Source organism: Nelumbo nucifera, chromosome 2, assembly GCF_055504915.1.
Source record: "Nelumbo nucifera cultivar China Antique chromosome 2, China Antique-T2T, whole genome shotgun sequence".
Classification (NCBI taxonomy): domain Eukaryota; kingdom Viridiplantae; phylum Streptophyta; class Magnoliopsida; order Proteales; family Nelumbonaceae; genus Nelumbo; species Nelumbo nucifera.
Genome location: NC_142650.1, coordinates 1927784 through 1941524, shown reverse-complemented (window position 1 = coordinate 1941524; position 13741 = coordinate 1927784). Strand labels below are relative to the sequence as shown.

The following is a 13741-nucleotide window of genomic DNA, read 5'->3' as shown; positions in this document are numbered from 1 at the left end:
TTATCAATTATTGAAAATCCCACTCCCTTGTTCTACCTCCCTCATTCAACGATCAATTGTAATCGGATGATCACTTGTCTGGATTCATAACTCTTCCTTCTTTTAACACTTAGATAAAATGAGTAAAATGGTAAGAAAAAAAATATTATAAAGGGTAATTTTGTCATTTTAAAATTATTTAATCCTTACCTGATGTCACGTGATAGTGTTGAATAATAGTCAACTAACAATAAGAACCTATTAAACACAATTTTAAAGTTCAAAACACTACACAGACACATTTTAAAATTTGGGTACTCAGTTAATACAACCCCCAAAGTTTAAGGTACTATTAAAGAATTTTCCCAGTTATTTTTGGCTCTTGTGACTTTTCAGGAACTATGTTCATAAGTCACAATCCAACGGCTTTTAAGTTTTACCTGGTCAAGGCATCAACTTATCGTCTATTCACCAGCCGTTACCATTCCACACATTTCTCTTCATGATTTCAACGTACATACATATTAGTGATACCCTCACTTTTCAAAAGCTAGAAACCTTGCAAGGTGCCAGTTGTGTTGGAGACTGGTTGGTTGGTAATGTCTCATTAGGGGTGATTATGGGCCGAGTCGGGTCGGGCTTTGCACTTATAATAAGGGTTATAGCTTAGGCCCGGGCCCGGTTTGGGGTTTTGGGTCTGAAATATAAGCCCTAGGCCAGGTTTATACGGGCCCGGGTTGGGTCGGGCCTGATTTTGGGCCAATATCTTTCATATATAAAACATTATATATCTATAATATTTTATATTAAATGACATAACATGCATATAAACTTATTTTATACATTATATAATATAAAATATTACATATAATATAAATTATACATGTCATGGTATAATATTTACATATAAAATATATAATATAATGCAAAATAACATGTATACATTATATACAAAATGCATAATTTTAAATATATGCGGGCTGGGCTTGAAGTATTAAGTCCAAGCCCGGCCCTAAAATTTGCAGGCCTAAGTTGGGCCCGGGCCCAAGCTGGGCTTGAACACAAAACCCAGGCCCAAGCCCGAAATTTCCAGGCCGGGCTGGGCTGGGCTGAAATGATCACCCCTAGGTGTCATGCTGGCTGTGTCGGAGACTTAGGGTCGAGTCCTGCCTGCACCAAGGTTGGGGGGTGGGCTATCCCGTTGTGTAGCCCTTTAATCTAAAATACCATTAGTAGGGGTGCAACTTTGTGCCGTCCTACCTGCACCTAGGTTGGGGGATGGGCTATCCCGTTGTGTAGCCCTTTAATCTAAAACACCATTGTAGGGGTGCAACTTTGTGCCTCCAACCCAAGTTTTTGCACGTATTGGACCTGAGTTTTAGGATTGTGGGTTAGGCATAGGCCAGAAAATTTGGGCCTGACCTAAATTTGGATTGGGCTTACATTGAGATCTTGGGTAATTCAAGCCCGCCCCAACCTAAACCTGGCCTGGTCCAATCTGAGCCCGTCAGAAAAGTTACACATATATATTAATTATATAGAAATGTATATATACATTTGTAAATGAAATTTATGCATATTTTCAATCAATTGTACTCTTAAATTGGGCTATAAAGTCCGATAAAAAATGACTATACAAAAAAATATATACACCAATTCTTTCAATAAAAGATGACTATACAAAGATCGATAAAGTTGGCTGGACCAGAATCTGAGGTTTTTGTACCTTTAGGATTGGGCCTGCATTGACCTTTTAACCAGACCCAACTCATCCGAATTACACTCATAAACGTTAACGACTATACCTGTTCACGGGCTAGATTCAGATTGGGCTTTACCTCCGATAATAAAAATGTTCAGATCCAAGCCACAACCCGAATCGATTATCGGATTTATTTTTGAGCCCGAATCTAGTTTGAATATAAAGCTCTGAACCCATGGATATTTCACAATATCTTAATTATATTTTTTAATTTTATATTTTATAACCTGTTATTGTCCAATCACACATTTTTTAGTTTTTTCTTGATTGTAAGTGAGGATTGAGGTATTGTTGCCGCCTCTGGGGATGGTGCCGTGCTGCAAATAGTAAAGGGATCCGTATATGAGATATGGGAATATAAAAAAAATTTAAAAGGTGAGGGCCGGGTAGCTGGTAGCTTAGTAAATTATAAAAATATTAATATAAATTATTATTTAATACCTACTATTACTATATATATATATATATATATTTAATATTTATAATATTTCTACCCAGATTTATTTAAAGTTTGCTTAATTTAGACTTAATACTAACAGCTTGAGAGTTGAGACCGCGAATCTCAAAATATCCTTGGGCCCAATAAAAAATGTGCCAGGGCCGAGCAAGTCCATGAACAGGTTTATTAGTAGTGCCCATTAATAGAAGTATTCATCTAAAGCCATTAATTATTTTGAAGGATTAAATTATTAATCCATAAAAATAATGAACAGGTTTATTAATAATTATTTTTAAGGATTAATAATAATAATAAGTTAGAGTGTCAAAGCACTGTCTCCCAGCATTGCTCTCCCAATTTCAAAACCGCTCGTCAAATCAACTCTACCAACCTCCATGTATTCGTTTTGACCTTCCCATCCATCACCCATGCAACTCTCCTCAAAACATTTATCTGATAAAAAAAATGTATAAAACATTGATAAATTGCATAAACGTATAAAACATCTGATAGTGCCTTCAAAAAAAAAAAAAACTAAATGGATAATGCGGAACGTCAAAGTTGTGGTTTAAAACATTCATCAGCATACCCAATGTTCCACTCTGTTACAACGAATGGCCCAAACCTCAATATCAAGTACATCCTAACTCATAGAACAATATTCACAAACTTCAACAACAGATTGTGGCGCTTCTCAAAATAATACTGTAAAGTTCAACGTTCACTAATCTAAGTTCCTCTTGAGAAAAAAAAAAGACAACAGATTTGATCCGATAATTGTTATTCGACCACGTGAGGGCCGCTACTCAAGTACTTCCCCAAACAAAATAATTGTTATTCGACCACAATAGATTTGACCCGATAAAAGTAAAGCTAGTTTACTCCATTAAACGCATGCAACACTGGTAATTTTAAAACGTCAATATTCATTATAATAAAGTATCTAATTCACACACATAAGGAGAGAGCAAGTTTAAAATTTCAATATAATATGCCCTGTATTGGGAGTATTGTATTGTATAAATAACTTTCCAAAATTCAAAATAAGGGCTGTTTTGGAATTTGAACACTTTCAGAAGATAGGCAAGCCTAAAACCGATTCCCTGAAACATTTTGAGGAAAAAAACTACAAAAAAAAAGTTATGAAACACCTGATATAACTGTTCATTCATATTGGATGTATGGATACTTTAAACTTTAGGGAGAAAGAGGGCATTATAATAAAGGTTTGACTACGATATCGAAAAATATGATATCTGAAAACTTAAAGCCAATCAATTAATATCATAAAATAAGTGATCAATCGAATGGTATTAATCACAATTCATAGAAGTGCTTTGATTGATCAAAGCTCTTCCAATACGATGTGGTGTGGGACATTGTGGGGGCTGATTTGGTCTCGACCCTAACCCACCACCACCACCATAGGAATTGGTAAAGTTGGATTTACAGTTTAATCCCAACCATTAACATTCTTAAATGGTTTGGGGGAGTGGGGTGGGGAGCCCCATACCAAACCCTCAACCCAGGTGCAGGCGGTATTTGATCCCATCTCCATTACAATCAAATCAACAAACCCCCAACCCATGTGCAGGCAGGATTATTTGATCCCTTATTTCCATTACAATCAAACCAAACCAAATTGGCACGTTGCTTACCATGCCACTTAAACTATCTGATTTATGCATTTATTTCATATCATCATTCAAAAAGGAAGATAGAAATGTTTATTTGATGCCATTGTCTCAAACTCGGCCCAGCTTATCTTCTTCTTCTTCTTCTTCTTTTTAATGATAATAGGAGGGGTTACACAAGACGGGGGTAACACGTCCCTTGCCCCAACTTATCTATATAAGGTCATGTTTGGGAGTGCTTAAGTTAAAAATAAGTGCTTAAAACAAGTTGATGAAGGAAGATTTGGCCCGACCTCTTGACCACCCAACACGTGAAAACAATCGAGGGTGGCCTGGCAGAAGCAACAGCTCGGCACGGCAGTATGCTCAAGGTACGAGATCTGAGAGGAGGAACCAGCGGTCTGAGCTCCCCAAAAGAAGCCCGAACTCTCCCTTTGACCCCGAGCCTTACGAGGAGCACAAAGGGCAACAACCCGAACTGGCCCACCCCAGGGCAGTTCGGGCCACACCTCTATCCAAACTCAAGACTTCACCTCGCACACCACTCCAGCACTTCGTCTCCAGGCCGCCGAACTGAACAACCGTACCTGACACCAAAGGAGTCTGTATCCTGAGGCGGTGCACCTGACTGACTTAGGATCTGACGCTTGACAGCCGCACTTCAATGGCCACCTGCCACCGCCACCTCCAGTCATAGAGACGGCTCCGACAAAGAGAGCAGTGGCGGTTGTCTGCCCCAGTAGAGGTGATGACACCCAAACTGGCAGAAGTGAAGAGGTAATGATACCCGACCTGACAGGAGCTTGGGAATGAGTGCGCGAAGTGGTTATAAAAGGCTCTCTTCCCCCCAAGAACGAGGGACGTGATAACTTTGCGCCATCTAGTTTTTCATCTTACCTTTGAGGAAATACTAACTTGAGCTTCGGAGCACTCTCACCGGGTTCCTCCCTGGAGATCACTCGCTTTCTTCCCCATTTCAGGCACCTTTTGCTCCAGCCAGAGGCAAGATCGTTGACAGTTAGGACCGACCGGATTGCGCTCCATCAATTGGCGCCGTCTGTGGGAAACACTTCTAAAAGCCTCCCTCTAAAACTCTCATAACCCCTTTTTTTTCCAAGAAACCCCAACACCCATGGCTTTTTCCAGCAATGCCGAACGTAGCATGGAGATGAACACCACCGGGGAACAACTTCAAGTCCCCGTGGTGTGCATCAAACAGTTCACCATCCCCCTTCCGGTGGATGGGATCCCCAGCCTGAATACGCCACAAACAGTGGCGCTCGTGAACCTTCCCGCCATGAACGTCCCCCTTCCTCTCCTTGTCGAGACAACCTTTACCGAACCAATTGCTGTCCCCCTGGCGACTAGCCAAAACCAGTTTGATGACTTGATGCAGTGCATGCGGGCAATGCAAGCTCAAATGCAGCAGTTCTAGCAGCATCAGCTCCAACAGCACCAAGTACTGCACCACATCTCTCAGTATCACTATCAACAGCAGTTCCCCCAACTGCCTCTGAACCAACCACAGCTTCCACCTCGGCACTCCGCTCCGAAGCCGGTTAAGCCCTCCCCTCAGGGCGGATGCCTTCATCGAGGAGAAGTCTCCCAACTTCAGAACCCCCCCAAGAGCCAGGCCTCATCCCCGGGCCGGGGAGAAAGAAAAATCACCCCCGCCTCGCAGCTCGCCGGCGGGTCGGGAACCTCGCCCGCCAAGTCAGCACCTCGGCACTCCAAGTTTGAGCTCCCGCCCACAGAGAACCGATTCAGCGTCCTAGCGGCAGACTACCAACAGTCCGGGCCCATCGAGCTCGGCAACACCGAGGCCAGCAGCGCTAGTACCAGGCCCACTCAGCAACGAAGACGCCGGCGAAGTCGCCGAACCACCACCCGCGTCCTGCCTGAGCTCTGAGGTAGAGAAGAGACAAGCTCGGACGAGGTAAAAGCTGCCCCTATTCTCTCAATCCCTTCCCCCCTCTCATCAGAACTCCTTGCAGTCCCCATGCCCAGAGATTTCAAACTCCCCCCTTTAGACAAGTATGATGGGTCCTTCGACCCCAACGACCACGTCGATGCCTTCCAGTCCCAAATGCACCTGGCAAGGGCCAATGAATCATGCATGTGCGTGGCCTTCACTACCACCTTCAGGGGGGTGACCCGCACCTGGTACAGGAACCTGGCCCCCGGGTCAGAAAGAAGCTGGACCCAGTTCGTGCAGGTCTTCACCGCGCACTTCGTTACCAAAAAGCGGTGCCCCAGAACCGAGGAGAGCATCTTCAGAGTAGTCCAGAGAGAAGGAGAGTCCATCTGGGGCTACATCAAGCGGTTCAATGATGCGTGCTTGCAGATACCGCGACTGGACCCCGCGGTGCAGCTCGCGGCAACCAAGAGAGGAGTGACACACAAAGAGTTCAAGTGGCACATGGTAGTTAGCCAGCCCGCGACCGTAGCTGAATTCCTCAAGCTCGCGGATTAATTCATAAGAATAGAGCAGGAGATTAACCAAAGGACCGAAAGTGGGATCGAGAAAAGGAAGAGGCAAGACGAGCCCTCCAACCCAGATGACAGAAGAAGGAAAGATCCAGCTCGAGAGACGAAGTCGAGCCAGCCGTTCCGAGCTCCCTTAGTAGTTCGGATGGATTACACACCCTTAAACGCGAAGCGGGCTGAGATCTTGATGGCGATCAAAGACGCCCTGTATGTAAAGTGGCCACCTCGCCTAAAAGGGAACCCAAACGAGAGGAACAAAAACTTGTACTGCAGTTTCCATAGAGACCATAGTCATAGTACCGAACATTGTAATAATCTCTAGGACGAGATAGAGGGACTCATCCGTTGTGGGTACTTGAGAAATTTTGTACAGCATAATAATAATAATAATAATAATAATAATAATAATAAGACAGGTCGGCAAGGGGAGCACGGTAAGGATGCCACCGAGTCCAACAGCAGGCTGGCCGAACCGTCGCAAAGACAGCCTCTGGAAGAGAGGCTAGTTCAAGGAACCATCCACGTGATAGTGGAAGGTTCGGTAGTAGTGGGTTGTACTTCAGCAGTGGCCCGGGCGTCAGTTCACGAAGCTGCCCGAGAAGAACAGAACCCTCCGAAGAGAGTGAAGACGGAGGAACCAATTTTCTTCACGGAAGATGATGCGCGAGGGGTCCACTACCCCCACGATGATGCGCTTGTCGTAAAACTAAGGATCAACGACTTCAAAGTCAGGCGCGTGCTTGTTGATTCAAGCAGCTCGGCGGACATTCTCTTCAAGTCGGCGTTTGACCAACTTCAGTTGCAGAGAAGCGAGTTGAAGCCCGCAAACACTCCTCTGGTGGGCTTCAGCGGAGAGGAAGTCAGGCCCCTCGGGAAAATAACAGTACCTGTGGAAGTCGGCACATGGCCCTGTACGGTTAGACTCAACCACGATTTCCTGGTGGTCGCGACCCCCTCCCCATACAATGCCATAATAGGGCGGCCAATCACTCATATCCTACGGGCAGCGGTCTCCACCTACTACTTGGCAATGAATTTTCCTACAGACTTCGGTGTGGGGGTAGCGCGGGGCGACCAACTTAAGTCCCGCAAGTGCTATGTTGCTGCCCTGAAGGGAAAAACCAAGGTGGCTGACGACCTCGAACTGGAGCGGCTTACGGAGCAAGGCGAAGAACGAGCTTCGTCCAGAAAAGAAATGGTCGCAATCCCAACTTCAGCTACGGACCCGGCTCAAACACTACAGATCGGTGCTTCCGTCCAGGTCGTCGACGCGGACCCGGCTCGGGCTCGGGTGCCATGATCTTACGGAGAACCAGGTCGCCAACGCAGAAGTTCCACTTTTTTACTCTAGCATTGTAGTACCGAGCTACTCTTTGCTGGTAAGCTGCGGTCCGGATGTACGCGAGGTCTCTTACCTCGTCCAGTAGGTCGAGTTTGGTACGTAGCTCATCTCCGTTTGTCTGATCGTCGTATGCTTTTAGTCGTAGTGTAGGTACTTTGATCTCCGCTGGGATTACCGCTTCAGTGCCATAGGTGAGGTTAAAGGGGGTCTCTCCCGTGGCGGTTTTTTCCGTAGTTCGGTGAGCCCATAGAACACTTGGTAGCTCGTCTGCCCACAACCCTTTAGCTCGGTCTAGTCGCACTTTCAGTCCGCGAAGGATAACTCTGTTCATCACTTCTGTTTGACCGCTTGCCTGCGGGTGCGCGACCGATGTGAAGTTTTGCCGAATCCCCATATCTTGGCACCATTCCTGAAACTTGATGTCCTCGAACTGCTTGCCATTGTCGGAGATCAGTACTTGAGGTAACCCGAAGCGACATACTATGTTCTTCCAAAAGAAGTTCTGTACGTTTCGAGCTGTGACTGTTGCGAGAGGTTCAACTTCTACCCACTTTGTGAAGTAATCTACCGCCACCACTAGGAACTTCATTCCACCTGTTGCTGGTGGGAATGGCCCCAGGAGGTCGATGCCCCATTGCGCAAAGGGCCATGGACTGGTGAGAAACTTGAGGTCGGTGGCAGGCTGATGGTGGATATTGACATGCTTCTGACACTTGTCGCATTTTTTAACGAGCTCGATGGCCTCTGCCTTCATCGTTGGCCAGTAGTACCCTTGTCGAAGTGCCTTCTGGGCGAGGGCCCTGCCCCCCAAGTGTCCGTCGCACAGACCTTCATGAAGCCAAAGTGGCTAGTTGTAAGTAGACCTGTTCATGGCCCGGCTTGGCCCCCGGACGGGCTTGAACACGCATATGGGCCCGCGGGCTTAACCCCAAAAATCCCGGCCCGCAATAAATTTGAGCCGGGCTCGAGATTTTCCAATATAGCCTGGCCCAATCTATAACTAAACCTAAAAACCCTAGTCGAAGACCCCCTCTTTTTTTCACCTCTTTGCCTTTTTCCTTTCTTTTTCCAGCCGAACCATTCTTCTCCACATCCTCCACAATTCTCATCCTCACACTCTCAGGCAGCCACACAACCGGTAAGGCGGCAAACGTTCACCGACGCAACAACTCCGGCGATGAGTCCTCACTCCTCTCCTTCTCTCTCTCTCTCTCTCTCTATATATCTTTCTCTTTCTGATTCTCTCGTTCCTCTTCTCAAATCTCACTTCTCTTTCAAATCTCAAACATCGGCGACGGCGAGGCGACGAGTTCTCTCTCTCTCTCTCTCTTTCTCAGACGCGAACTGATCACTGTTAAACTTAAAATTGCAGGTCGCAACTCATAGACCACAGTTACCGCGAACTCAATTCCAGCGAACACAATCACCAACGAACACAATTGGGCTTCGGGCTCGGGCTCAGGCTTTGGACTTTTTATCAGGATCGGGCTTGGATCCAAGTTATAGGCCCATTGGTCGGGTCGGACTCGGACTTGAACCTAACAAAATTTCATTAATAAAGAATTAAAGCTCGACCTGGCCCGGCCCATGAACAGGTCTAGTTGTAAAGGGCTTATATGTGTGGGTGGATTCCGTGTGCGAGGAGATCTTGGTTGGGTCCAGATTTAAAGAAAGGAAGCTTCCAAGCTCTAATTTACCCTCTCAAATCTTAATATAATAATCGAGTTCATTCCCACCATCTGGTGTAGTGAGGGATTTTGATGGGGACCCCATCACGCGCCTTCTAAAGGTGAGGTATGAGGCATTTTGCTCCTTAAGGCAAATTTCTTAAATTACCCCTACTAATTGACTAACTATACTTTTACTGTTCGCATATTGTTTAAGTACCTTTTAATTTTTCTGATAATTGTCTAAAACTTTTTTTGTCGTTAACTTCGTTCACGTGTGACTGATATATTTTAAAATTCTTAAAATACCCTTCTTGTGACCTGTTTAATGCCCTCCCGAAAATCGGTTCAACAAAAGCCTCGTCACCACCTCCAACCAGAGCACCGGTAACTACTTTGTTAAATCTCTCTCTCTCTCTACAAAGGGAATAAGTCCCCCATCACGAATGCCGGAATGCCGGAGCCAAAAAGCCTTTGGTTTGTGTTTTGAAAACCTGGTATGGAGGTGTCAAAGCAGAATGCTGCATGTGCTCTACTCAGCCTCTCATTAATCGAAGACAACAAGGTTTCAATAGGTGCTTGCTGAGTGATCTCACCTTGGTTTCTTTGCTCCTGAATGGATCAAATCGAGGGAAGAAAGACGCGCTCATAACGCTCTACAAGCTCTGTTCTATGAAACAGAACAAAGAGAGGGACGTTAAAGCAAAAGCCGTGTAACCGTTAGTAGACTTAATTTCAGGGTAGGGGAAAAGTTTGATGGAGAAGGCGATGGTGGTTCTGAGCAGCTTAGCTACAAGTCAGGCCGGACAAAAGAAAATGTCCAACAAGAAACCACGCTCTGGATGCCACAAACAAACCCCATTCAATGCATACCCTACAAGAGAACCATAAGAACCTAAAGATCTCCCACTTGATTCAATAAAGACCACTTACAGAATCAACAACAAGCGAGGAACAGAAAATAAACTATGGCACAAGAAAGATCTAATAATGCGATGGATAATAAATTTAAAAAAATTGAAAATGGAAGGCTCAAGCTCAAGCTCCATTGGCAATACTTGGTAATGGAGTAATCTAGGCTTTTCGAATCTCCAAAAGCAGCATACTTAGCTCAGGTTCAATCAATTCCTGCTAAGAATCTCCCTGGAGCTGAGCCAGAGAGAGAGAGAGAGAGAGAGAGAGAGAGGAGGTGAATCATGGCTAGACTTAGAGGAGGCTCGCCAACTAATAATTAGTTGTGATGTAGTGATTTTCCAGTGGTTGTGCGGCTACAATTCCAGAGGGTAAAACCACCATAGTCGAAGAAGGAGGAATTGCAGCTTTGGTTGAAGTGATCGAAGATGGGCCGGTGAAAGGAAAAGAGTTCGCAATACCGACGCTTCTCCAACTATGTGCGGACAGTGTATGGAACAGAATGTTAGAGACATAAAGCCTCTGGTTTATGTTATGAAAACTGGTATAGAAGTGCCAAAGCAGAACGCAGTATCTGCTTTACTCAGCCTCTCATTAATCGAAGACAACAAGGTTTCAGTTGGTGCTTGCAGAGGGATCCCGCCGTTGGTTTCTTTGCTCCTGAATGGATCAAATCACAAACGATAGCTATTGCAGTTACCTTTGCAATGCCCGCAAAAGAACAACGAGCAGGGGATCGATGGATGGTTGTGGAAGTCCGAAAATGATAAAGCGAAGGATAAGAATGATGGTCGAGGTAATAGGGGTCGAAAAATTGGCGAGATGTACACCAGAGGTGGGTGAGAACGTTGAGAAAGTACCGCTGCCGCTGTGGCTTCTCTGTTGTCATTGAGAAAATGATGAACGATGGGTAAACGAAGGGAGAAAGAAGAATGTAAAGGAAGAGGATGAGAAGAGCGACAGATAGAATGGGAGGAATGAATGAGAATTGTAGGGAAGGGAAAGGGAAAGGGAAATGGAGGCGGAAACCAGACAGAGATAGAGATAGAGCAGTGATATGCTTTATAAATTTGACATTTCATTTTTTGTATTAACACTTAACGATGATATTAATTAGGTTGTGCAAGACAGACAATAGTTAAACAGTAAATTCAATTAGCTAAACATCAGGGATAGTTTAAGAAAATTGCACAAAACATAATAATCAAAGGATAAGGATTGTAGACTAGTGTATGTAAACCGGCCGTTGAATGGTTGTATATTCCAATTTCCAACCCTTAAAAAACCACAGTCACGCCTAGATTTAATTTCAAAAATAAATACAGGTTACGTCATGCCAGTCGGTGAATGGGGGTGGTGCATCTGGAAACAGAAGCTCGCATCTCATTTAATCAAGTCAAGAGTTTTTATATATAATATACCGTCAAAAGGAAGTGGGCATGGCAAACATGCCGCAACATACAACCGGCCGAATAAAGTACATTATTTTATTTTCAGCATCCACACCTGATTTTCAATCAAGTGGAACTAACTACCATCTCTCACAACAATTTCTCTCATAATATGTAATATATATAGAATAGAAGGCCAAGCCTAGCGGGTGCTAATCAGCAACCTCAGCATCAGATGGCCGCATCTACCAAAGAGGGCAGAGCTGAGAGCTTCTCTCTCTCTCTCTCTCTCTCTCTCACGGTCTCACCTACCCTGCCTCTTATATATATATATACCAACTAAATAAAAAGAAAGAAGAAAGAAAGTAGCATAGAATAGATACACAGAGAGTTCCTTTAAACCACACTAGCTTGTTTGCAATAAGACAAGCTAGGGCCTAGAATTGGCCTCCTTGGAACGTTTGTCCGAACTGCCAGCCAGCGGGTGCGACGTTGTAGCTAGTGACGGTCCTACCATCGCTGGTGGTGACTTGGAAGGAGAGGCTCTGGCCATTGAGGTAAGAGTTACTCTGCCAATTTTGGCCCCAGTTCCTTGACATGGATTGCCATCCTGTCTTGGAACCTTTGATCGAAACGGAATGTACATCCCCTGCACCTGCGACGTTGGTGATCAACACCAAGTTGAAGTAAGAGTGGCCGTTGATGGTGAACCTTATTCCGCCTTTCTTCACACAAGGAACCCTGCACCCAAAATGGGGAATACAGCGTTAGCAGATAGTATATATAACAGGGTTGCTCTAGCTGGTATAAACATAAAATATGCATATTCTAACCTTCTAAAGGCCACCGGGACGATTCCGGCTCTGTATTGTGCAATTTGCAAGAAAGCAGGCTCCGCCAAGTCGAAGTGCTGGAGAGGAGGATTGCACCATCCCCCATTGTCATTAGACAAAGCAAAGTTGGGTGGGCAAAAGTTTGTTGCAGTAACAGTTATGGTTCCAGGGAGGCACCATTTTGGGTCGTCGTTGCATCTCATCTCATAGCACGCCCCACAACTGAACCCATTGTTGAACAGAGCAGTGCTTAGTGCTGCAGTGTTAGTTCCATACCCCTGGCTGTACAAGTTACCGTACCCGCACGCTCCCCCTGCAAACATTACATCCCGTGAGAAATCGCAACATAAAACAGAGGATCGGTCTGGTTATGAAGCGATCCGGCTTCAACTTACCCATTGTGCCAGAAGCGTCACCACCACCGTAGAAGGTGGCGTGACCTGCTATCCAGCCCCCGTAGTCCCCGAAGGTTCCTCGTAAGCATAGGCTAAAGAGAGAGAAGAGAAGAGGAAGAACAGGATACGATTGAATTTGAAGGGCCATTTCAAGGTCCTAGAGACTCTTGGGAGAGGGAGAGAAAGAAATGCAGAAGAGCTCAACTCAAAACAGGGGAAAGATAAGAGATGAAGAGAGGGGAGGAAGAGGATGGGGGGAGGGGGGTTCTTGTTGTTCTGTTGTATGGCTGAAGTGAGTTGTTGGTTTTTGGTTGTTTGGTACACAAAGAGGAGGAGGGGCCTATATTTATATAAAGAGAAGCCCACACTTTGAAGTCTGAATCTGAAATTTGGAAGAGGAGGTGTGGGCCTGCCTTTTGTAGGCTTCCTTTGTATAAAAACAAAATAGCGGCCCTCACGTTTGGACCGTCCAAAGCCAGGTTGCGGATTTGAAGTAATTACACGTATCAGGTGCACATGCAAATGTTGCAGTTGGGTTACCAACCGCTAAGCCTCATGGGCCCCACCTGCACATGCCTTTCTCAACGGCTTCGTCTCTCTCTCTCTATTTATTTATTTATTTTTGGCCCTCCTTTAAATCAACCCCCTATCGGCGGCTCTCGGGAGTTTGTAGTTTATACGCGTAATTTCAGCCGAAATATTGAAATCCAATTTGTTCTTTTCTTCTACTCAGTGTCTGGTGGCAAAAATAACCCAAGGTTTTGCCGATTATTTAGGTCAAACTGGGAGGGAGTAATTTTCCATCATTAAAGAGATTTTCCTTCTCCCACGATCATGTTACATGGTGTCCTACGTGGCTGGCTGACGTGTGTCTTGCTTTGTTGGACGGTTCAGTCACGT

At 45.1% G+C, this 13741-nt stretch overlaps 1 protein-coding gene across 1 annotated transcript; it reads right to left on the bottom strand.

Annotated features, from left to right (window-relative positions):
- Positions 1 to 11608: 11608 nt before the first annotated feature.
- LOC104594501 (expansin-A8-like) lies at positions 11609 to 13219 on the bottom strand. The gene is made up of 3 exons (XM_010254796.3): positions 12842 to 13219; positions 12447 to 12759; positions 11609 to 12354 (listed from the first exon to the last, which is right to left on the bottom strand). The coding sequence occupies exons 1-3, from the start codon at positions 12987 to 12989 to the stop codon at positions 12051 to 12053; spliced, it is 765 nt and encodes a 254-aa protein (XP_010253098.1). The 5' UTR covers positions 12990 to 13219; the 3' UTR covers positions 11609 to 12050.
- Positions 13220 to 13741: the final 522 nt, after the last annotated feature.